Source organism: Mustela nivalis (genome assembly GCF_964662115.1).
Source record: "Mustela nivalis genome assembly, chromosome: 3".
NCBI classification, from domain to species: Eukaryota; Metazoa; Chordata; class Mammalia; order Carnivora; family Mustelidae; genus Mustela; species Mustela nivalis.
The window spans coordinates 67,124,362-67,148,803 of NC_139022.1; the positions used below are offsets into that span (position 1 = coordinate 67,124,362).

The window sequence follows — 24,442 nt, forward strand, 5'->3', positions numbered from 1 at the left end:
TAAATGGAAAATCTGAGGAAGAAAAGGAAAGGGGAAGGGCTTTTTCCTCTAGTTAAATCCTCTCTCTAAAAATCATCATCATCATCATCATCATCTTCCACGGGTCTACCCAGCCCTGACAACAGCAGGCCAGATTCCTGGCCCTCTCCCTGGCAAATGACTATACTCTCCCTGACCCTGTCACTTCCTGTGTCCATGCCTTCTACTATACTCACTGTGTTCAGCCCACAATGTGCTTTACATCCTGGCTGAAGTGAGTGGGAGAACCCCACATGCATATGTGGACTGGACCACTACTGATCCAGTGACCAGCTACAGCTGTGCCCTCAGTGCCTCTTGACACTGTTTTTACTTGGCTTCCAAGTAATTGTTCCAGATGTCATCAACCTCCTCAACATCCCTGCTCAATTCCCAAATCTTTCACTATCAGCAGCTGCTCCTGACTACTGCTTAAGGTGATATATAAATAACACATATCAGAATGGCCTCCAACTTTAGTTTTTAAAGTAAAAACAAACAAACTAGTATTGAGCACTCTCTTCTTCTCCACGTTTGTCACCTCTATGAGAATTCTACCACTTAACTGTTTTCAAGCTACCATCCTCCCCACGTTCCTATCTCAGTTTCAGCCCTGTTACCTGAACAGTTATTCCTTGTGTAGTCTCCCTATCTCTTAATTTATTCTATTCTTTAAACTTTAATACTGTCCTCAACATGGTATCTCTAAAATCCCGAGTCTGATTCTCTCGCACACCTACGAATGCTGCCTGGCTTATGCTATGTTCAATCTTTAAAGGCTGATGGTCTCCCCAAACACACCACACTATTCTTGGCTGCTGCCAATTCCTTCTGGACAACTCAGAAGGAAAGGGAAGTCTATAGAGAGGAAACACATGGAAGAAACATACTGATCCATTTACTTATTCTATTCACTCATTATACCATAACTACTGAAAATCTATCACATGCCAGATACCATTTCAGGTCTGGGAGTTTATTAGGCAATAAGGCGGAAAAGGTAACTCTTTTTGTGCTTCTTATACTCTTTTGAATTCTCCTATGACTCGGAGGACACAAATATGAAAACCAACATTCACAGCAGGGTAGATGGTTCACATCTAAAACAACCTCAATATTCTAGTGATCTATGCAAATATAGAAAAAGAAAAAGAAAGGATTGAGACTATGGGGAATTATAAATCTATAAACTATTTGACTTCATTGGACAACATAACCGAACCCCATTCAAGAGAGAAAAACAATGAAGGACATTTTTCACACACACACTGTGGCCTCTTTTTGCAAGTAAAGAAATTATGCATTTCAGAGGTTTTAAAGACACTGGAGATACGTATAAAAGGCACTGAGTAGCCAAACTGCTGGTCACTGATCTCAGACAAACATTTAGCACTAGTTGTGAGGGATGGAGAAGGGGCCTCCTAAAAGGGCATGAAGAGCTTTGCTGACGTACCCCATTAAGAAAACATTACTACTCAGGGCTCACTCATCAGTGTTAAGAGTACAGTGTAAAATGATGCTGGTTTTGTACCTTAACCTCACCTCATACCCCGGCTCTAACCTGGGATGAAAGGCTCGAGGCACTTCATAGCCACAGGGCTGGAAGTAAAGATTCTGTTACAAAGCAAGTGGTTATAGTCCCTTCTGACCACAAGGCATAATGCTCAGCAGGAGATGTGGAGGCAGACAGCCCTGGAATTGAAGTCTCACCAAAACTAATTGTGTGACCCTTGACAAGCTCTATCTGTATCTGCAGATAGGAATAGTAAAAGCTCTATCCCTACCTTTGACCAGCTGCTTAAAATGATCTTTTATAAGAATAAAATATGTATAATTTTTAGTGAGGATTATGTTGAGCCATATGAAATTTCCAGTATAGTGTATACTATTTTACCTACAAAAAAAGTCAACTTCATATTGTTCAATCTTATATAACATCAGGACTAGAGCAGAGGTACAGTTAATATCTATTCTTCGTTTGTTCCTTGATCTCTCTTATAAGTCTTTTATGTCTGGATTGACACTCTCTTTAAACTTCATGTATCTTGTGATCTAAGAACTAAAGTTAAAAGTTTTACATGTACAACAGATATTTTAATTAACCTGTTAAAGGTCATAAAAGGCCCTAAATAGGTGACTTAAATTATTACACCAGATTTTTATTTTTTTAATATTTCAATTTTTTTCTCTTATGTCAGATTTTTTAAACATAGTTTTCAAAATATCCCTGAATTTCAATGTGACTTAATAAGTGCTGGTGACAGCCTTCATCAGCAAATAAATAATAAATGTTTTAAGATTTATATAAGCACTGTTAATCAGACATGTCCCATTAAATAATAGTCATTACTTTTTTTTAAGATTTTATTTATTTATTTGACAGACAGAGATAACAAGTAGGCAGAGAGGCAGGTGGGGCGGGGGGGGCGGCAGGAAGCAGGCTCCCCACTGAGCAGAGAGCCCGATGTTTTGGGCTCGATCCCAGGACCCTGGGATCATGACCTGAGCCAAAGGCAGAGGCTTTAACCCACTGAGCCACCCAGGTGCTCTAATAGTCATTACTTTTTTAAAAAAGATTTACTTATTTTAGAGAGAGAAAGCACGTGCGTGCATGGGTGTGGAAGGGGCAGAGGGAGAGAATCTCAAGCAGACTCATTGCTGAGCCCTCGGGGACTGAAGTAGGCAGGGCTCAATGTCAGGACCCATGAGCTCATGACCTGAGTCCAAACGGAGTCACTTGCTTAACTGACTGAGCCACCCAGGTGCCCCAATAGTCACTGTTTTGTTTTTTTTTTTGTTTGTTTGTTTTTTTTTTTTTTGACAGAGAGAAATCACAAGTAGATGGAGAGGCAGGCAGAGAGAGAGAGAAGGAAGCAGGCTCCCTGCCAAGCAGAGAGCCCGATGCGGGACTCGATCCCAGGACCCTGAGATCATGACCTGAGCTGAAGGAAGCGGCTTAACCCACTGAGCCACGGAGGTGCCCCAATAGTCACTGTTTTTTAAATAATATGTATTACTCTCTGAGAATTGGAAGGAAATCTCAGTTTTTAACCAACTTCTATTATCAGCCATTTTTATGTTAACTCAAATAGAAGTGAAAAATATTTAGGTCTTTGTACTACAGTGATTCAATTTACCTTCTGAATGCAATTTAAAATACCATGACTTCTGAAGAATACTAACAGTTACAAAATTAATTATAGAGTTGATAATGAATGCAAATACATTTTATTTTTTCCTTTTCCTCTTGCTTGCTCTCTGCCATGAAACTCTAACTATGAAAAAACTGCTCCGACATTCAACAACACTGGGAGAGCTGCTTCCCAATAGATGAAACTGAACTATAACTCCACTGCAACAGCATATCAAAACATGCCTAAAAGTTGAAATCATCTTCCTTTTTTTTTCCTATTAAGAATGTATCATCTAAAAAAAAAAAAAAAAGAATGTATCATCTATTATCATGAGAGTAAGCAATCCTTTTTTTTAATTCCTAAGAGGCCCTTCAAAAAAGGGGAATGTATTGTTGACAGTATAAATTCATTTTTCTTGACAGAGTTACCATGTTTTCTTCAAAAAAAAATTTCGTTTACCCCTTAGATACAATGCATTAGGGCTTCTGGGTGGCTCAGTAAGTGGCACATCTGACTCTTGGTTTGGCTCAGGTCTTGATCTCAGGGTCTTAGGATCCGGCCTCACATGGGGCTCTGAGTGCAGAGCAGTCTCTCCGTCCCTACTGCTCTGCCCCTCCCCTCACATGAATGAATAAATAAAATCTTAAAAAAAAAAAGATACTATTCATTGACTATATAATCCTGAGTTACAACATCTAAGTGTTAATTTGCACTGCATATTACTTCGCAAACTGTTACGGAATACACATAGGGTACTATTATTAAAATACACTTACTTTTCACCAGGAGAGCCACAGGTAACATCAGTCAGCAGAGAAAAGGCAAAATTCTCTGTCACTTCAGTGAAGTGACTGAATCCCCTAGTGTCTTTACGCTTTGGGTTAATAAGAGCACAGAGAATCTCATAAAAAAGATTTCGATTTTCAATACTGAATGCTTGGCTTTTTCCTTCAATAGATATCTAGAAAAAAAAATCAGTATAAACAAATATCTTCAAAAATAAAACTGTTTAATGGTACATATGGTACAGTACATGTTCTTTATGAACAGTTATTAAAATTACCAAAATAAAGAAGAAATCTTGATGAATTTAAGAAAAATCAGCATCAAAATTATATTTCAAGTACACTTCCACTTTATTTTATTTATTTTATTTTTTTAAAAGATTTTATTTATTTATTTGACAGACATAGATCACAAGCAAGCAGGGGGGTGGAGGGAAGGAAGCAGTCTCCCTGCCGAGCAGAGAGCCCAATGCGGGGCTCGATCCCAGGACCCCGGGATCATGACCTGAGCTGAAGACAGAGGCTTTAACCCTCTGAGCCACCCAGGTGTCCCACACTTCCACTTTAAAAAAAGCATAATCATTTATAAAGAAGAGTCATGACCAGCAAAATAATTTTTATTTAATAACTGGATAAAACCCCAGGTTTCTTGGATCACTTATTTTTAACTACAATAATTAACATCATGAATTAAAAGTAATCTCACTTTTATATCTATCCCAAAAATTCTTTCTCTTTTGTTCTACAACTTAGGAAGTAAATACAAGAATATTCGCCAACAATAGAAGAAAGATTATTCTTGTTTACCTGGCTTTCCAGGAACAGAAGCCACAATCTACCACTACATGTCTAATCATCAAATGAAAAAATCCTTTTCTAACCAAGAGTAGCCGGCTGCTCCCGGTACTCTTGTCTTTATCTGGAAGTATGAGCCTTCCTACCTTAAAGAACTAGATTATTTGTGTTTGCAGGACAAGAAGAGTAAGAGGAAAATGGCCTTCATGATTTATTTTGTTTTTCCTTGCTAGAATGACAGGGACCACATCTTTATTGTCTGACTAAGCATGGGTGCAAAGCCATTGATTTGTTATCCCACTATTCTTCTATACCTGAGATGTCCCTATAAATCCTTCAAAATCCAAATTAGTCATCACTTCCTCTGTGATTTATATACTGTACCCACTTGCCAATATACATAATCTCTCTTTGTAACTTACACATACCTTTATTAATGAATCTTTGACAACACTGAAATGATTTGTCTGTTGTTCCTACCAGTTGAGCTCATTGAGGAAGTTGCCTATATTCTCCATATTATATTTAAAGCTTTGCAATTTACACAGTGCCAAGCTAATAGCTGAACTCAAGATCTAAAAGAATATCCTTCTATAAGATAGTAAGGAAGAATGGAGAATACTGCCTAAAGAAAAGATGGCAAAAGATACAAAGTAAATTTATTTACTTACATGGCAATGAAACAAAGTAAAAAGTTAACAAAGTAAAAATTTAGCAAATAAAAGCTACAACAGAGAAAGGGAACAGCCCATAGATTCCCAAAACAATCAAACTGAAATGTTAAATGAAAAAAAAAAAAAAAAAAGCTCAGGAAATGCTCCCAGAACTCAGAGAAAATATAACAGATAAATAAAACAAATCTATAAAATACAACAAGCATATAACAGGGCTGGTAGAAGCAAAAAGAGAGAGAGAGAGAGAGAAAGGCCACAGTTCCTTGATAAGCTAAAGAAACAGTCATGTCTAAAAATGCAGAGCTTGCTTTATACTCAAAAAAGAAACACCACCAGATGCATCTGGGTGATTTTTAAACATTATTTCAAGTGTTTTAAAAAAAAAAATCCTACCAGAAACCATATAGAAAAAGAAAAATTAGTATCTGAGAAACAAAAATTCATTCTGACATCAGACTTTTTTGTAAATGAGATACCAGACGTCAACAGAGCGAAACATACAGTTTTAAGAATAAAAAGCTGTCATCTAAGGTTTTTAGAGCCACCCAACCTTCCATTCATATTTAAGGGAAACACAAAGTTTCCTTTAGTAAAACACACAAAAAATAAAGCAAAAAGGCCATCTATATAACTCCTGGTTTGTATGGGTCCTGATTTCAGCATGTTATCCTAACTTCTCTGGTGTTCTCAATAATCCTACCAAAGAGGTGCTACTATTCCTTTGTTTTATTTCCAGACAAGGAAACTGAGGCAAAAAGAAGATGCCTAACTTGTCTGAAGTCATGAACATGGTGAATGGTGAAGTCCAGGAGGCACATGTTACAGCCTCCCTGCTGGGACTCAAGACACTCCCTCAACTTGCTTGTCCTAAACTAAAAACACAGACTGAGACAGTTAGTTGTCAAGTCAGTCAAAATTATTGCAAGCATGAAATACAAAACCAGAAAAGAAAAAATCGAGATAAGTGTCAATCATTATTAGTATGATTATAAAACATACCAAATGTAAAAATTAATTCTTGAAAAAAAACTGGTATTAAAAAGTATAGGATGAAATATTCTGACGGTAAAAGGCCATTTTACATAAACAACAATAAAAAAAACACCCAAACTGAAATACAAATCAAAACCACAATGAGATACCACCTCACACCAGTCAGAATGGCTAAAATTAACAAGTCAGGAAATGACAGATGCTGGCGAGGATGCGGAGAAAGGGGAACCCTCCTACACTGTTGGTGGGAATGCAAGCTGGTGCAGCCACTCTGGAAAACAGCATGGAGATTCCTCAAAAAGTTGAAAATAGAGCTACCCTACAACCCAGCAATTGCACTACTGGGTATTTACCTTAAAGACACAAACGTAGTGATCCAAAGGGGCACGTGCACCTGAATGTTTATAGCAGCAATGTCCACAATAGCCAAATTATGGAAAGAACATAGATGTCCATCAACAGATGAATGGATCAAGAAGAGGCAGTGTATATATATATGTATATACATATATATATAATGGAATACTATGCGGCCATCAAAAGAAATGAAATCTTGCCATTTGCAACGACATGGATGGAACTAGAGGGTATTATGTTTAGCGAAATGAGTCAGTTGGAGAAAGACAACTATCATATGATCTCCCTGATATGAGGAAGTGGAGATGCAACACTGGGGGTTTAGGGGGTAGGAAAGGAATAAATGAAACAAGATGGGATCAGGAGGGAGATAAACCATAAGAGACTCTTAATCTCATAAAACAAACTTGAGGGTTATCAGGGAGATGGGGATAGGGAGAAGGTGGTTGGGTTATGGACATTGGGGAGGGTATGAGCTATGGTGAATGCTGTGAAGTGTGTAAACCTTGTGATTCACAGACCTGTACTGCTGAGACTAATAATACATTATATGTTCATAAAAATAAATAAATAAATAAATAAATAAATAAATAAATAAATAATATTAAATACAACAACAACAAAAACCCACCCAAATTATTCAAGTTGATTTACAAAAAAGTAGAAAACCTGAATGAAGCATGGGGAAAGGTTTTAAAACTGCCAGGAGAAAAAATAAAAAGAACTTTGTTAGGGGTGGGAGACCATCAAACTTTCATAGAACAAATTATTCCTGTGCTCATTCAATTGTTCCAGAGCACAAAACTAGAGGCAATGCTGCTCTGATTCATGTTCTACAAGTTTCAATCACCTGGAAACCCAAACCCAGAGAAATCTAAAATTTGTATATCAAACCCAGCAGTCTTAAGAGACTGATACTATTGTTAAGGTGACCAACAGAATTTTAAATGATTTTCATTGTACTATGCATAGGAAAATCAAGGGATAGATATTAGGTCATAGCAAAAATTTTCCCAAGGTCACATCTGGATTTTATCCAGAAAATCTTTAGAGTGAATTATTTAAAGCTGTTGCTCTTTTCAGCACAGTATTTGCTTCTTCTAAACATAAATAAGTAGTCCTTTCTGATGAGTATAACAATATCTAAGATTTATTAAGTTCTTCATATAAAAACACATAGAGAGCAGATTCTATTTTTATGAAGTTAGAATGTAGGGGGAAAAAACTTACAAATATGAAACAATGTCACTCAAAATACAAGACCTTAGAGAATGAAGTTCAATCTAGTACTTGAAGTCCTATTCTACGCTCTTGGATTTGAGGCTACCTTAGAGGTTTATATGAATGAAGTATGGATGGACTATATGAATACTTGCCAGGTAAAAGCACAGGTGACTCTATTTAAATATCAGATAAACAACCAATAGTTGTATATCCCAAACACTACACCAGCATCACCTTGTTTTAATCACTGTAAGTTCATAATATATTTTTCATATTTAGTGTGGTTTGGTCTCTACCATTTTTCTTCTTTTTCATAAAGTTTCTGTCCATTCTCTCATGTATATTCTTCCAAGTCAATAATGGCAGGTTAAAAAATAAAACAAAAGGGGCAACTGGGTGGCTCAGTGGGTTAAAGCCTCTGCCTTGGCTCAGGTCATGATCCCAGAGTCCTGGGTTCGAGCCACAAATCCGGCTCTCAGCTCTGCAGAGAGCCTGCTTCCCCCTCTCTCTCTGTCTACCTCTGCCTACTTGTGATCTCTGTCAAATAAATAAATAAAATCTTAAAAAAAAAAAAGACTCTCTCCCTCTGCCCCTTCCCTTCTCTCTCTTTCAAAGAAATAAACAAATCTTTAAAAAATATAAATAATAAAAATTTAAAAATAAAACAAAAAACCAAAATAATTTACAGCTGCTTTGATAGGGATTATGTTGCATTTACAGGTTAATTTACAGAAAACTGTTGTCCTTATGATATTGAATCCTTCTGTTGTGGGACAAGGCAAAGATTTCTATTTACTTGAGTGTTTCATGTTATTCAGTAAAATTTTTCAGTTTTCTTTATATATTATTACATAGATCATTATATAAAATATATTATAAAATATATTAAATTATTAAGTCAGTTACCCAAATAACCAGAATTCAGTAATGACAAACACATAAAAATTGAATTTGAGAAGACAATATGGCACAACATTAAAAAAATTTTAGTAACAATAACATGATTTGAAAATAATCATGTTTGCTAAAGGTTACTCAAAAAAGTTAATTACATTTTTCCATATGAGTTTCTTAATAATTCAGTTTCATTATTCATGACAGATACAATGACAACACTTGTTAAAGAAATGTTGATTCTAGACCAATAATATGTAGCTCTCTTATATAACTCATTGGCAGGTGGGGGGAAAGGAGCAGAACGTCCTTATCTTCCCTAAATCATATGAAAAAAATGTTTTGTTTTCCAAAATGTAGCCACTGTGCATTCTTTCCATCTTCTTGGCCAAAATCAACTTGTTACTGTCCTATGCCATTTCATCATTAGGAAGTTTAAGTAACAATATTTCCCATAGTGAATTCTTATCACTAGAACTTTCTCTGCATGAAATAGCAGTCATTTCTCTCTCTCTCTCTCTCTTTTTTTTTTTTTACAAGCTATTTGGCAGGGCCTCCTCTCCTTGCTAGTGTGCTTTATAATTTGCTTTTCTATCCTCCAGGAGTCACATTTTAAGAGACAGCATGAGGAGTAAAATAGGCATGATAATCTAAACTCCATTGTTAGCATTTTAAGTATTTAAAGGGTCACCATGTAAAAATACAGTATTTATAGATTCACATGTATATATTCAAGGCTTTTCATATTGCATATAAATATGTTGGTAAGAAATATCTTGATTAAAAAGCCTCAAATAAATACCCATAAGAATCTTTTCCTTTAATAATGATTCTTTTCAGGGGCGCCTGAATGGCTCAGTGGGTTAAAGCCTCTGCCTTCCGCTCAGGTCATGATCCCGGGGTCATGGGATCGGGCCCTGCATCGGGCTCTCTGCTCGGCAGGGAGCCTGCTTCCCTCTCTCTCTCTCTCTCTCTCTGCCTGCCTGTCTGCCTGCTTGTGATCTCTGTCTGTCAAATAAATAAATAAAATCTTTTTAAAAAATGATTCTTTTCAGATCTCTTCTTTTATTGACATTTTTAGGATTTTATATCTCCATTTAATTTAATCATTTGCAGAAATATAAATAAATAAATGGGTTAAAAATAAAACCGGGTTGATCTAACTCCACACCATTTGAATGCCTGAAATCATCTGGTCATTTCTTATTTCTCCTCTCTGAGGGAGAAGCAGGAGGGGCAGGGACTAAGGAAAGGGCAGGAGTACCTGTTCCATGGAAGACTCAAAAACTGAGATGCAATCTCAACAGAGATTCATCCAGTTTCTGGAGAACCAGAAAGAGCTTTAAGCTTCTGACATCTGATGCCCCTTGTCAGACACTGGGCTGTCTTTATTGATGCTGTAGATTACTGATCACTCTCCAGATTTAAGACTGGGGTTCACAGATAGACATCAGTCACTTCCAAGCCAAAGTACAGTGTCAGCTATGATCAATTCCACTCTTATGGTCAGAAGCTTAACCCTATCATAATGTCATGATGACTGACATGGTAACTATTTTAATATTTTAATATATGAAATTTTACTCACCCAGCTGCTACTGCTTACAAGGGCTTCTTACCTTATCTATTAAATGCATCACGGCACTGAGCTGTTCATCTGTGTTCTCCGTGGCCACTTTCATGCTGATGCTGTGGAGTACTCTGTTAAGAATGTCCCCATCCAGGGGCTGCTGTAACTGATCCGCAAGTCCCCAGAAGGACTGCGAATCCGCATCAGAGACGAGAGTGATGTTAGCAGTCCCATACATTTGATCAATTCTGGCCCCACCTTTGGGGTCGAAAAGCACAATCTGGAAGCGTTTAGGAAATGGATTTAAAGACCCTATCTCTGGCGTTAGGATGACATCCAATATGGCATTACTCTGGCCTGGTTCAAAGACCAGCATCCCTTCAGTTCTCACAAAATCCTTCCCGGAAAGAGCTGGAGAGATCAGAGTACGGCCCACTGTTTCAGCGCTCCTCAACTCCTAGAAATTAAACAGCACCACGGAAGTGAAACTGTAACACCTCTTATTTTCTCCTGAACAAATTCCTACTTCTCAAACACATCCTATTTCTCTTAAACTGATGGGCCATAGCACCATGAACACTAAAACATGGGGTTTTATATTTCTGAGATAAATCAGAGAAATAAATACACATCACAGTGATGATGTTAGGAAAGACAGATGCCTTAGGACAGAGGATGGGGATGAGAAAAAAAATGGCATTACTGCCTCGCAGAAGTTCTGCGACTGTGAACATGCTGTAAACACTGCTCTAGACAACACAGGCTGCATAACAGCAGGCAATATAGAGGGAAAGAAGGAGTATTTATGTTTTCATTCTCACCTACAAAGTTTGGGAAGGTGGGAGTTTGGAGGAGTAAAAAGAAGGAAGAGAGGAAGCAGGAGGAAGCAGAAGAAACTGGTATCCTGGTGGTTACACATTAGTTGTGAAAATACCTTAAAGAATAAGGTTCTGGCCATATAGACTTGTGAATTTCTTCAAACCATGGTTATTGAAATGGATTTTGTCTTTTTGTTTGTTTGCTTTTTAAGTGAAGCATGGGAACGTAGTCAAGAAAGAACAAAAGAGGCGTGCCTGGGTGGTGCAGTCAGCTGAGTGTCTGACTCTTGGTTTCAGCCCAGGTTGTAAGCTCAGGATGGTGGGATCAAGGCCTTCAAGTTCTATGCTCAGCACAGGGTCTACTTGGGACTCTCTTTCCACTCTCTCTGTCCCTCCCATTGAGCATGTGCACTTGCATTCCCTCTCTTTCTTTAAAATAAATAAATAAATCTTTTCTTAAAAAAGAGCAAAGGCAATATACATTTATTTACTACTGAGCCAACATATTATCCGTTGAATAGATATATCTATATTAAACTCCTAGTATGTGCCGGGGGGGAATACTGTGGTTATAGATGTGAACATCAGAATGTCTACATTCATGAAACCTCTGTATCAGAAAATACAGGTAGTGCAAAAGTTACAGAATTAATGATGTAATATTACACAAAGATGAATTTTTGAAGAAAAATAAGACTATGTAAGGCAATATAGGGTGATGGTAAAGGTACTGTTTTAATACTGCTGGTCACAGAAGCTCCTGATGTGATATTTGAGCAGAGACTTTAGTGATGGAAACAGACCATATAAGGATCTGGGGGAAAATATTCTAGGCAGAAGGAAGAGCAATTACAGAAGCCCTGAAATGGGAATCATCTTAGAATATTAGAGGAAGAACCAGAAGGTCAGCTTGATTAGAAGAAGGATGAAGGTATCAGAAGCTGACATCAGAGAGGTAGGCAGGGTCAGACCATATACATTCATCATATAAAGCATGGCAGGAAGACACTGGAGAATTCCAGCAGGAGAATAACACATTTTATTTCAGATCTTCATGAGTGTTCTGGTTAGAGCAAGGAATGAGCATAGGCCCAGGGAGAAGAGATAGGACATTTTTGTATTACTTCATGCAAAACACAGTGGTAGCATGGAATAACGTTGTAGGAGTGGAAGAGTAAGAGGTGCTCTGAGTGGAAATATATAATGAACTAGAGTCGGTAGGACCTTCTCGTTAATTCAATGCTGGGTGGAGAAGAAGAGGAGAACAGGGATAACTCTTTGCCTAAGTGAATGATGGGAAACAGGGAAACACTGTTATGGGAGAAATCAAGAGTTCTTTATTATTCACAGTAAGCATGGAATGCCTTTTAGACATTCAAATAAAGATGTCAAATATGTGCAATCAAATATAAGTTGAGATCATGGGTGGTAATGAGGTTAGCAGTAAAAACCACAGGAGTTCTCATTTTGTAGATGATATTTAAAGAAAACAGATTTGGGTGGCCTAGCCTGGAGAATGAATCTAGGTGGCCCCCAATATTGGCTGGTCAGGAATACTTCAGGCCACAGAAAGGAGCTGCCAGTGAGGGAAGGGTAAAGAATAGGAAAAAGCAGTGTTCCAGATGCCCAAGAGAAGAGCATGCTTCTGGAAGGAAGTGATCATTTTTGTCAAAAAATGAAAAGTGGATGGAGATAAGCATTTTCAAGAGCATTTGCAGCACAGTGGTAGGAAAACAAAACAAAACAAAGCTTCCCTGAAGGAAACAACACAAAAGCAGACTGACTTCAGAATGGATACAGTATCCACTGGAATACCATGTAACAGAAAAAAGTGAGAGTTACACACATCAACATGGGTATTCCTTAAAATCATGCTGAGCACAAGAAGCACACCATAAAACAATCCGCTGGAAGAATCTCAAGTGCATAGTTTCCTAAAGAGGTAAAACTAAACAGCACATGGTAGGTGATAAAACTATAAATAAAAGCAAGGGAATAATTCAGCATGAAATTCAGGGTGGAGGTTATCTGCAAGAAGTGGAGAGGTTATCTTACAAGAGAAGCAGAACGGTATCAGAGAAGGGTTCACCGTGGCCAGTTCTAGGATTCCGGTAAAGCCGGATTACTTAAACCAGATGGTAGTGATTTTGTGACTATAAACTGCATATCTATATACTGATCTGATATCTATATACATGTATATGTATCTATTATATGTATATGTATCTATTACATGTATCTGTTAAAGGTATATATATATATATATACACACACACACACACACATAGAAATCTGATAGAACTTATTTCACAATTCACTTTTAAAGGGAATGGAATAATCAAAATGTTCTTGCGTTTATAAAGCACATAATTAACATAAAAAGCATTATGCAATTTAAAAGCAATGACAAAAATCAAGATAGCTTTTTCCTCTTAATAGCATAGGTAATGGGAAAAGAAGAAGAAAAGTCATACTCTTTCTTGAACTTGTGTGCTTTGGGCTATAGGATAAGCATACATAAATAAAAAGTACTTGGAACTGGCTTTCAAATATGGCTTATGTATAGGCCTATTTAAAGATAACTAGAGTCAGTTATATTTTTACTATCTCAAATCTTCATATCCCTTTATGTCACAAATACACAGATACAAGGGAACTTATGTTAAGACTATAGTATTTATGTACTAGGAATGGTAACCTGTCAAAGGGTATGTATGCTACAGCTCCTGTTTTAACTATATTATTATAATCTACTTAAAGTAAAGTGAAAATTGATATCTTTGTAACAGAATAGTAACTTGGTCCATAATTACTTCCTCATTCCTGGCAGCTACAAGAAAAGGGAATTTTGCATCTTTGTCTTCCAGTAATATGCCCAGCATTCAGAGGGAGAAAATGCGCTGGCAATGAAGAAACAGGAAAATAAATTAATACCAGAGAGGTGAGAGTTTCATTTCTATTTTTCAATTAATTTTTTTTAAATTTTGAGATAATTATAGATTCACATGCAGTTAAAAGACATAATAGAGAGTGATCTCCTGCACCCTTTATTCAATAGCAGTCCTTGGTAATATCTTACAGAACTAAAAGATATTATCTTTTATCTGGGATAACCGGGATATTCACATCGATAAAGTCAACATACAGAACACTTTCATCACCACAGGGACCCTTCATGTTGATTTTTATAGTGTTATAAAAATGGTATGAGTTACATGCTAGTGACAGCATGTGTTTTTCAAGGAATCATGTATGACGAATCTAGAAAGACTGTAAGTAACTCTGATAGAGATACTAGCATTTTGATTCTTATTATGGCGACCTGAGTCTCACTCTCATTTGAGTGCATGAACTAGTTGATAATGTGCCTCAAATCTCTTTATCCTCTCTCCTTCATCTCCAGTGCCCCTTCTTCCCCTCTACAAAGTAGTGAGCATATGATGATATGGATTTCATGGGAGAAGAAGAATGAAGCATGTATTTTATCCCATTTCTCTTCCTATCTTCAAAGCTCAAAAGAAAAAAAAAAAAAAACGAGAATCTCCCACTATGAATCAAAATACCTCTCTTCAGCTTCATAACACTCACTTCAAGGCTATTGAGAATGGAGTATTTTTCTAGAGTCTCATATAATAGAGAGTTTTACCTTCTTATTTTCCAAGCTGTGGACTGTCACAAAGACCAGCTTTTCTGCCTGGCAAGCTTCCAGACAGTTCACTATGCACAGCTTTGGTTCAAATCTCTATGCTGTTAATACAACAGCAACCACCTTTGAAACCTAGAGGCCTAAAGAGTCTCCAGGGTTGGAATCTTGAGAGAGGGGGAATGGCAGCATTGACCAGAATGGTGGTTTCCAAACTGTGGATTTCTTTGAGTAGATGAGTCAAGGGAAAAAAGGCGGAGCAGAGAGCTAAAGTGGGCATGCTCTAATCCCCACAAATGTCTTTTAAGCAGAGTAGATACATACTTTTGTGTTAATATAATATTAGAGTCTGGCTGCTAAAACAAAGTTTAAAAAATAATGCTAGAAATGTTGATGGCGTTATCTGGACCAAGTCCAGGGTCCGGTCACTTAGTGTTACACAGTATTGCTCTTCTGAGTCCCTGGTTACTCACCTACTCTCTTGCTTCCCCAAGATCCCCTAACAGGAAGGATGTGAAAAATGGCAGGGAGACCTCATGAAATCAGGGATTTAAAGAACCCTAAAGATCAATTAGCGTGTAATGTTTTGGAGAAGGAGATTTTCAACCAGTTCAGATACAGAACATAACAAAGATTCTTAACTTTTTGTTTCTGGGTTTTCAAAGTTACATTCTGGAAAAATTTTAGCTCCCTAAAGATTTTATAGAACGGATTCATATAAAAACACTTTGCATTGTATTATCACCTTTTTCAAAAAAAAAAAAAAGAAATACAAGACTATCACCTTAAAACATGACCAAAGTTAAACAACTGAACTGTTTCAAGAATAAAGTTTAATGTAATAAACACAGGGTAAATTATGATAGTATCATGAGAAAATCATGTTATCAAATATTCTTTCTCATTATATAAGCTACAGGTAAAGAAGAAAACCTTAATCTAGATATTCCATGCTCACCTGGGTACTGAAGTTAACAGACATCATCAGTCCTGTCCCAGAATCTCTGGCCACCTGCAAAGTGATTAAAGTGGCCTTCCTATGAGCCACTGGCAGCCGAGAACCCACAGAAAAATACACGAGGCTTGGAGGTTCGTCACTCTGTAAGAATTTAATCGGTGCAAATCTGGCACTATTGTTTATTGCTGCTCCAGCACTTACTTCATACAGTTCCACAAAAAAGGGCCTTTCAACGTGAGGTATCTGACAAGTAGAAAAGGAGACAAGAAGGATGATTACCAATGTTCCTATTTTTATCTAACTCTGACATTAAGAAATAATTTTATTTATATACATAATTATAAAAATAAATACACATCTGGAGATACATTCCATATAATCACAGGATTAAGTTCTTATGTTAGATTACCACAGGGCTTATTTTTTCAGATTTTCTTGAAGAAACACCTTTACTCTCTCCAGGTAAGTGCCTTACTAGAAAATCGACGTCAGGAGACAAACTTTATGTACTTCAATATGCAAAGAGATAAATAAAACCTACCAATACAATGAAATGTTATTTAGAAGTTAAAAGGAATGGGACACCTGGGTGGCTCTGTTGGTTAAGCAACTGCCTTCGGCTCAGGTCATGATCCTGGAGTCCCAGGATCGAGTCCCATATCGGGCTCCCTGCTCGGCGGGGAGTCTGCTTCTCCCTCTGACCCTCCCACTTCTCATGTTCATTCTCTCTCTCAAATAAATAAATACAATCTTTAAAAAAAAAAAAAAGAAGTTAAAAGGAATGAACCATGTCAGTGCTTTTCACTGTGGATGGATCTGAAAACATGCTAATGAGTAAAAAGAATCAAGATGCATAATGATGTATATAGCACAATACAATAAATGTAAAGTTTAAAATTAAAGCTTACTACATAATGTTAATAGAGACACATTTATGTAAAGATTTAAAAACAATATTGGCTCCTAGTTATGGAATGAATAACTCATGGGAATAGAAGGCACAGCACAGGGAATATAGTCAATGGTACTGTGATGGTGTTGTCTGGTAACAGATGGTAGCTACACTTGTGAGCACGGTGTAATGTTGAATGACTATGTGGTATACCTGAAATTAATGTAACATTGTATGTCAACCATACTCAAATAAAAAAATTAAAATAAAATAACAATTGACAAAAATACTTATAAATAATTAAAAAAAAAACCCTCAAAATATCACTGACAGCAGTTGGCCTGGGTTGGCTTGGGGTTAGGGCAGGATATGGAGTTGGAGAAAGATGCTGAGAATAGGGGAGAAAGAGAGCTCCAACTTTGTAAGATTTTATTTTTATTTTTAAAGAATTACACAGATATATGAACAAATAGTGATAATAGTCAATTCTGTAATTTTATGTATTTTTCAAAATTTCCCCCAATTCAGTATCAAATAAGACTAAATTTAGTCTGCTGGTTATAGTGTGTCCTGTTTCATATCAGTTCTTTATTAACAATCTCAAAAAATTTATTCTCTAAATCCTGAATTAAATTTGTAACATACTGTTACCTGTTTTTACTTATTCACTCTTACACAGTAACATAAAAATCTTAGCTTTCTGGCATAACTCAAAGAAACTAAGCTGATATATTTTTCAACTGTGTGTGTCATTGTCTAGTTTGATATAATGCATTATTTTTACCTATTAGGGGCCTTATTCATCATTTGTTTTGTGATCATTTTAAGGAGAATCATTATGTCATGAAATAATATAACACACTTTAATAAAATCCAAGAACTAAGTCAAATCTTAGCCATACAGCAAATGAACTTAACCTCATTTTATTATCTGAAGAAATATATTCAGCTTCCCCATGGCACATATCATTCTTTACCTGATCAACTGTCAGTAGTATTGAAATGTGGAGATAATAGTATTTGTCTCATTTTTGAGAAACCAAATTTGGCAATTACAATAAACTAAAATACTAGGAAAGTATGGGTAACTAATTCAAGAATTATTATTCCCTAATGGCTGAGTAAGCTTGAAATCACAATAATTTCATGTAACTAAGGATGTCAGCATAGTATGCTCCAACACAGACTCCTGCCCTTTTTTTCCCTAGTGAAATATTTCTTCGCTTTTTGATGATGATTACAATGGTTATTACAACAACTTAGGGTCAAAAGAATAAGTTATAATCTAAGTAAAGTACTATCTAAAACTGAATAACCTGCAGATGGGTGCCAAAACATAATTAGACTAGAGACAAATGAATCTTCCAGTCTTATAACAAAAATACTCTATTCAAACAAGATGCCTGAATTATACTGGGAAACCAAAACTCACAGATCATATTTACACCTCCCTAAACTTAAACATGACTTAGAGACATCACAAGAACCTATTTCATGTGTAACGGCCCTAAGTTCCTTTCCTAGTTAGGTCAGAAGCCTTCCAGGGTGAGCTTTTTTGCTCAACTAGTATAAAATTATTTTTCACGATCCCAGATCTGCTTGGAAGCAGACAAAGTAATAATAAAATAATATCTTGCTTATTTACATATTTCTTTTTTTTAATTTATTTATTTTTTTTATTTTTTATTTTTTTTATTTTTTATTTTTTATAAACATATATTTTTATCCCCAGGGGTACAGGTCTGTGAATCACCAGGTTTACACACTTCACAGCACTCACCAAAGCACATACCCTCCCCAATGTCCATAATCCCACCCCCTTCTCCCAAACCCCTCCCCCCAGCAACCCTCAGTTTGTTTTGTGAGATTAAGAGTAAGACAACTATCATATGATCTCCCTGATATGAGGAAGTGGTGATGCAACATGGGGGCTTAAGTGGGTAGGAGAAGAATAAATGAAACAAGATGGGATTGGGAGGGAGACAAACCATAAGTGACTCTTATTTACATATTTCTTAAAATATTTGCAACAATAAATGTTTAAATAACCTGTTTACTTTAAACAGATTTTATGGGTGAAGAGATGTCTCTTAAATTAATTCACTATCATCTTTACACATTTTGCTAGTATAGAACCAATCCATAAAGCAGCAGGGAAAGGAGAAATGGTCTAGAATTCAAAAGACAAGTTTTAATCTTGGCCAAGTAACTTACTTGGGAAAGTTACCTAAATTCTTTGTAACTTCAAAATGAAAATAGTGGATAACTGTAGAAATGATTATTAGAGATATGACAGAGTAGAAAAACTTCATGGGGCGCCTGGGTGGCTCAGTCAGTAGAGCAGCTGCCTTACGCTCAGGTCCTAGTCCCACAGTCCTGGGATTGAGCCCCGCATTGTGCTCTCTGCTCAGTGGGAAGCCTGCTTTTCCCTCTCCCTCTGCCTGCTGCTCTGCCTTCTTGTGCTCTCTGTCTCTTTGTCAAACAAACAAATAAAATCTTAAAACAAACAAACTTCATGTTGAGGGTTGGGAGACTGGACTGAAATTAGAAGAAACCACCATTAATCAGTGATGTCATTCTATGGATGAATGTGTTTGCTGTGTTGTGTTGCTGTGCTGTAATAACTCTGTAACCACTAGTGTTAATGTAGCTACTACATTACAATTACATTGTATATAATATGTAATAGTGTTAATGTAGCTACCATGTTACAATTATATTACTAACAATTACATCGTCTTGGGCTCCATTTCCATCCACTCTGAATAATAAAAATTATTACTTATTATAATTATATAATTATTATTGTATCTCTTATGAAGGGGCAACTCCCTCTAAGAACTGTGCAAGGAACTTCTCTCATTCTTTATCTCATTTAATCTAACAATGCTCTCATTAAGCCCATGAAACACAGGAGGCTCAGGGAGGCTAAGCAACTTGTCCCATGTCACTCAGTTCATTAGCTGAAGAGCTAAGATTTGAACCAAGTCTTCTATCATCAGAGCCCAAGCTCTTACCACCATTTTCCTAAATAAGTTCAGTATCCTTGAAGCCCTTCTTTATGTAAACATGTAGAGATGTTTCTTAGGTCTGCTGGGACCTCCAAATAATTTCTCAGAGCCTACTATGGAAAAACACGGCCACCGAACCAGTCTCATTTACATCTCTAAGTATCAGTTTATTAAACAAAGAAAGAATTTAAATTAGATAAAGTCATGTTTCCTTCTGGTCACAAAATGTGAGATGTTAAAATGCATATTAGAAGTTCACAGTATATTTTTGAAAAATATTTTTTCATTCTCCTAAGAATATAACTTTCTTCCTTCTTTTTAAATTTCCTTTTCCTGCAACTAGAATGTATATCACTCTTACTTATACTTTGCCTTTTAACAGCTGGGAAGACAATGAGAGCAAAATGCTTTGGAAATTAGCTGCTTCTCAGGATGCAGAAGAAAACTCAACTCTATGATTGTAGTATTACACTGGGAAGACCAAATTCTTTCTCTTATGTAACTGAAACTACTTAGAAATGGGTTTAGCAGCATTTCCCTAGTTAGGAAAAAGGATATATACAGCATTCTATGTACTACCCACAACATTCTCTTAATCCGTAATTATAATGTCTTTAGTAGCTAGGGCTTCCCTGGGTATCTCTCACCAGTAGGGCAAGCTCAGAGGAAGCAATCTCCCCTCCCATCTACCACTCTACCCAGCCTATCTCTCTTCCTCTCAGCTTCTCCAAGACCACCCCTTAGTTTAGCTCTTTTCTTTTCCCTCTCTCTCCTGCATGTAGAGACCTCCTTCAAATGAGATCAAAGCTCAATTTCTCTATCTTTCAGGATCTTTACTACTATACCTGCTTACTGTCACAAATAAGGTATTTCCACTCCATGAAAATCATTTTTATCTCTAAATACAAACTAGTCTCACTGTACAAGAACCAAGTCAGCGAAAGACTGATAAAGGCATTTATCTAAACAGCATTATAGGATTGAATGGACTTTGATCTCAAAAGATTTTTTCTTACGATGATAACGTTGACATCTATATATGAGATAGATATTTTGAGTCTCATGAGATCCATCCAAGATTCTAACTCACCAAAAATCGTATTTGAGATAAAATGCACAACAGAATTCTCAGGAACTCCTGTAGGCAGCATGTATTTACAGAGGATGAAGGGAGGAAAAGATGAATAAAACCATGTTCTAATTTTCAAGCAGGTGGGAGTCAAATAGTCAAGATAAAATATGTATAATAAGTTTTTACACTATATATTACTAGTAACTTCCATTAAAAAAGATAAGAAGTCTTTGTAAACTTAGAGAAATAAGAATTCTAACTGGAGGGGTTCCTGGGTGACTCTAAGTGTCCAACTATTGATTTTGGCTCAGGTCATGATCTCAGGGTCCTGAGATCAAGTCCTGCATCAGGCTCTATGTTGAGCGTGGAGCCTGCTTAAGATTCTTTCTCTCCCTCTGCCCCTCCCCCCACTCATGCTCTTGTGCGCGCGTGTTCTCTCTCTCTCTCTCTCTCAGGAGGAGGAGGAGGAGAGTGAATTCCGACTGCAGATATGAGGGAGGCATCTTAAAGGAAGTGGTATTTTGATTAGTCCCTAAGGGAGAGTCAGGAAACATGAACTTGTGGGGATTGAAGTCACAAAATTACTTGAAAAATGCCTAGAAGAGGACTTAAGTATATGTTTTTAAGCAGAGTAACATCATCAAATGTTTTGAATATTAAAGTTTCTGTGCAATAGAAGGAATTAACAGCTAATGAAATTTTTCTCAAGAAAAGTAAAATATGATAAGGTGGTATATTAAATTAGAAAAAAAATCAGTGGAAATTTAATATTTCAAAAATTTTTTTTTTCCTAGCTCTATCACTACCCAAGGTGACCCACAGCAGCAGTACCTTTGCCAACCATCAACTCCCATGCATATCTAGATTTCTAAAACTCCTTCTGGTGAAAGAAATCAATTCCTTGGACAGTAGTTAATTAGATGTCTTAGATCAGGAAAAATCAAGATGGCTATGGAACATATATATTATTGATATAAAGCAAAAATACTTCCAGAGAGTTTTAAAGTAATATGAAAAGACAAAAGATCACCATAATAAGACTTCTAGTGGCCATGCCATGGCTACTTGAATAGCAAAAGGAAAGCCATTCAGTAATTAAAATTAACTGACAGACTTAGAGTATATTATGCTAAGAGAAATAAGTCAGACAGAGAAAGACAAATACCATATGATTTCACCACTTGTATGTGGAATCTAAAAAACAAAATAAATGAACAAAAAACCAAAAAAGCAGAAAAAGACCCATAACAGAGAACAACCTGGTGGTTGCCCGAGAGGAAGGGGTGGGAGGATAGGCTATGTGGGTAAAAGGGAGTAGGAGAAACACACTCCGGTTATGGAATGAATAAGTCACCGGGATGAATGATACAGCATGAGGAATATAGCCAATGATATTATAATAGCATTATATGATGACTAATGGTAGCTATACTTGCAGTGAGCATAGTATAATGTATAGACTTGTTAAATCACTTTGCCGTACTTGAAACTAATGTAGCATTGTGTCATTAAAAAATAAAAAAAATTAATTAAAAAATTTGAGTCTATAACAGTACCTAAAAGAGAAAAGTTACTGTAGTGTACAAAAAAAGTGGTTATAATAGAAAATAAGGGTGAATAAAATAGTATGTACTCAGTATTTAATTAATTTTAATTTGAAGAAGAGTGTTAACATACCTGGACATCTAGGTCTTTGAATAAGTATGTGTTCATTTATTAAAAAATGATAAATATTTTTTTCTATATGTAAGTAGGAAGGAGATAACAAAAAACTGTGAATAAAATAATCCTTCTTAGAAAAAGTAAGAATTGTACCAACAATAGCAGTAAAGTATTAGGACCTATGAAACACACATAAATGAAGATGAAAGCAAGTCAGAAGTGAAAGAATGCTGGTAGTTGCATGCAAGTTGGAAGATAACACAACTCTGCATTCCATTATCACAGAAGAGGTGAGCTAAAAGAGGTGTAATAAGAACACAGATTCGTTATCTCATCTTTTATGAGATGAAGCGTCTAGGGTGCCCTCCTAAATATAACAAGATACCAAAAAGGCAGGCATATATTTCTAACACCTCTAATAGACCAGCTCCACATTCAAGAGCAATAGGGCAGAGGTGCCTGGGTAGCTGAGTCCGCTAAGCATCTGCCTTTGGCTCAGGTCATGATCCCAGGGTCCTAGCTAGGATCAAGCCCTGAAAAGGGCTCCCAGCTTAGTGCGGAGTTTGCCTCTCCCTCTCCCTCTACCCCTCTACCCCGGCTTGTGCGCGCTCTCTCTCTCAAATAAGTAAAATCTTTAAAAAAGAGAGAGAGAGAGAGGGAGGGAGAGAGTAATGGGCCAATAGTTAATGTAAAGCCGATCCCGCCAAGTCCAAAGAACAAATCATTCTGGAGAAAACATACAGTGTTAAGAAAAAGCAACCTGGAAGGCATATATTTAAAAAATATATACATAATGATCTAACAAGTGAAGTCCCAAAATAGATCTCAACCAGATGATCAGCAATTCTCATTTGAAACAACTTTAGACAAGAACCAGGACCCATAATCCTAACTAAGAACAAGGTGGCAATAACCATGAATATGTCATCTTTGGAAATAAGTATTATTTCTCTTTTGGAACCAGTAAAATTATTACAATTTTAATTCTTATAAAAGGTATGAAAATAGTATGTATGAAAGGTATGAAAGGGACAGTATGAAAATAAGCATTACTGTTAACCTCAGAGAAGATCAATCTAAATGGTATAGTAATCCTCAGAAAATGAAAAAATAAGTAGAGAAAAAAAATGAAAAAAATCTACAATATTGCTATTTAGAATGGGTTTAAGCATAGTTACATGTTCTGAAAAAATTGTATTTGTGCATTTTTTTCTGCAGTTTCAAAGAAACCATGCTACTTTTGAACATTCATAATATTATTCCTAGTTTTTGTATTAAATATCTGAGTTTAAGAAACTAAGCAGTAGACAGAAAAAACACTACTGAGTGCTCATTATGCATTAAATTATCACATTAAAAAAAGGTCACACACATTTACTAAATGACTTAAGCTCTGGTAAGTTGGCAGTGACTAATACCATATGACTAATGCAGATTCCTATGGAAAGGCAGGAGCATGCTTGTTTCCTAAGTGCCTTGAGCAACATGAATGCACAGAAATTTATCCAAAAGCCCACCAAGCATAGCCTCAGTGCTTTTTTAGTAAATCAAAACTGAACTCTTAAACCAAATATGAATAGAGAATGAGAAAACTTACATTCTATGCATAAAATCTATGGATATAATGTGATTTGGCCAAAACTACAAGGATGACAAAAACATAACATTAAACATTCAGAGTAATCAAAATGTGTTTTTTTTTTTCCCCCAGAAATATTAATCTGCAGGAAAAGGGCATCAAGGGATCATTCCCTGAGCACTTGGTCCAGGAAGAATCTTGGAAATGACAAAAAATAGAAATGGAGGAAACTGACAAGGGTTTTTTTTTTTATTATTATTGAGATATTATTAACATATAACATTGTATTAGTTCTAGGTGCACATCTAAAAAATTCATAATGTCATAATGTGTAAACCTTAAGTCTATTATCCATAAAAGAGA

General features: G+C 36.3%; 1 protein-coding gene across 1 annotated transcript in view; it reads right to left on the reverse strand.

The window, feature by feature from the left end:
• ADGRV1 (adhesion G protein-coupled receptor V1) overlaps positions 1–24,442 on the reverse strand; it is a 545,909-nt gene that overhangs the window by 298,563 nt on the left and 222,904 nt on the right. The window contains exons 78-80 of the mRNA XM_082725840.1: positions 15,864–16,106; positions 10,494–10,901; positions 3,929–4,113 (exon numbers count right to left, since the gene is read on the reverse strand). Coding sequence (XP_082581966.1) covers positions 3,929–4,113; positions 10,494–10,901; positions 15,864–16,106 — 836 coding nt within the window. The remainder of the gene's footprint in view (positions 1–3,928; positions 4,114–10,493; positions 10,902–15,863; positions 16,107–24,442) is intronic.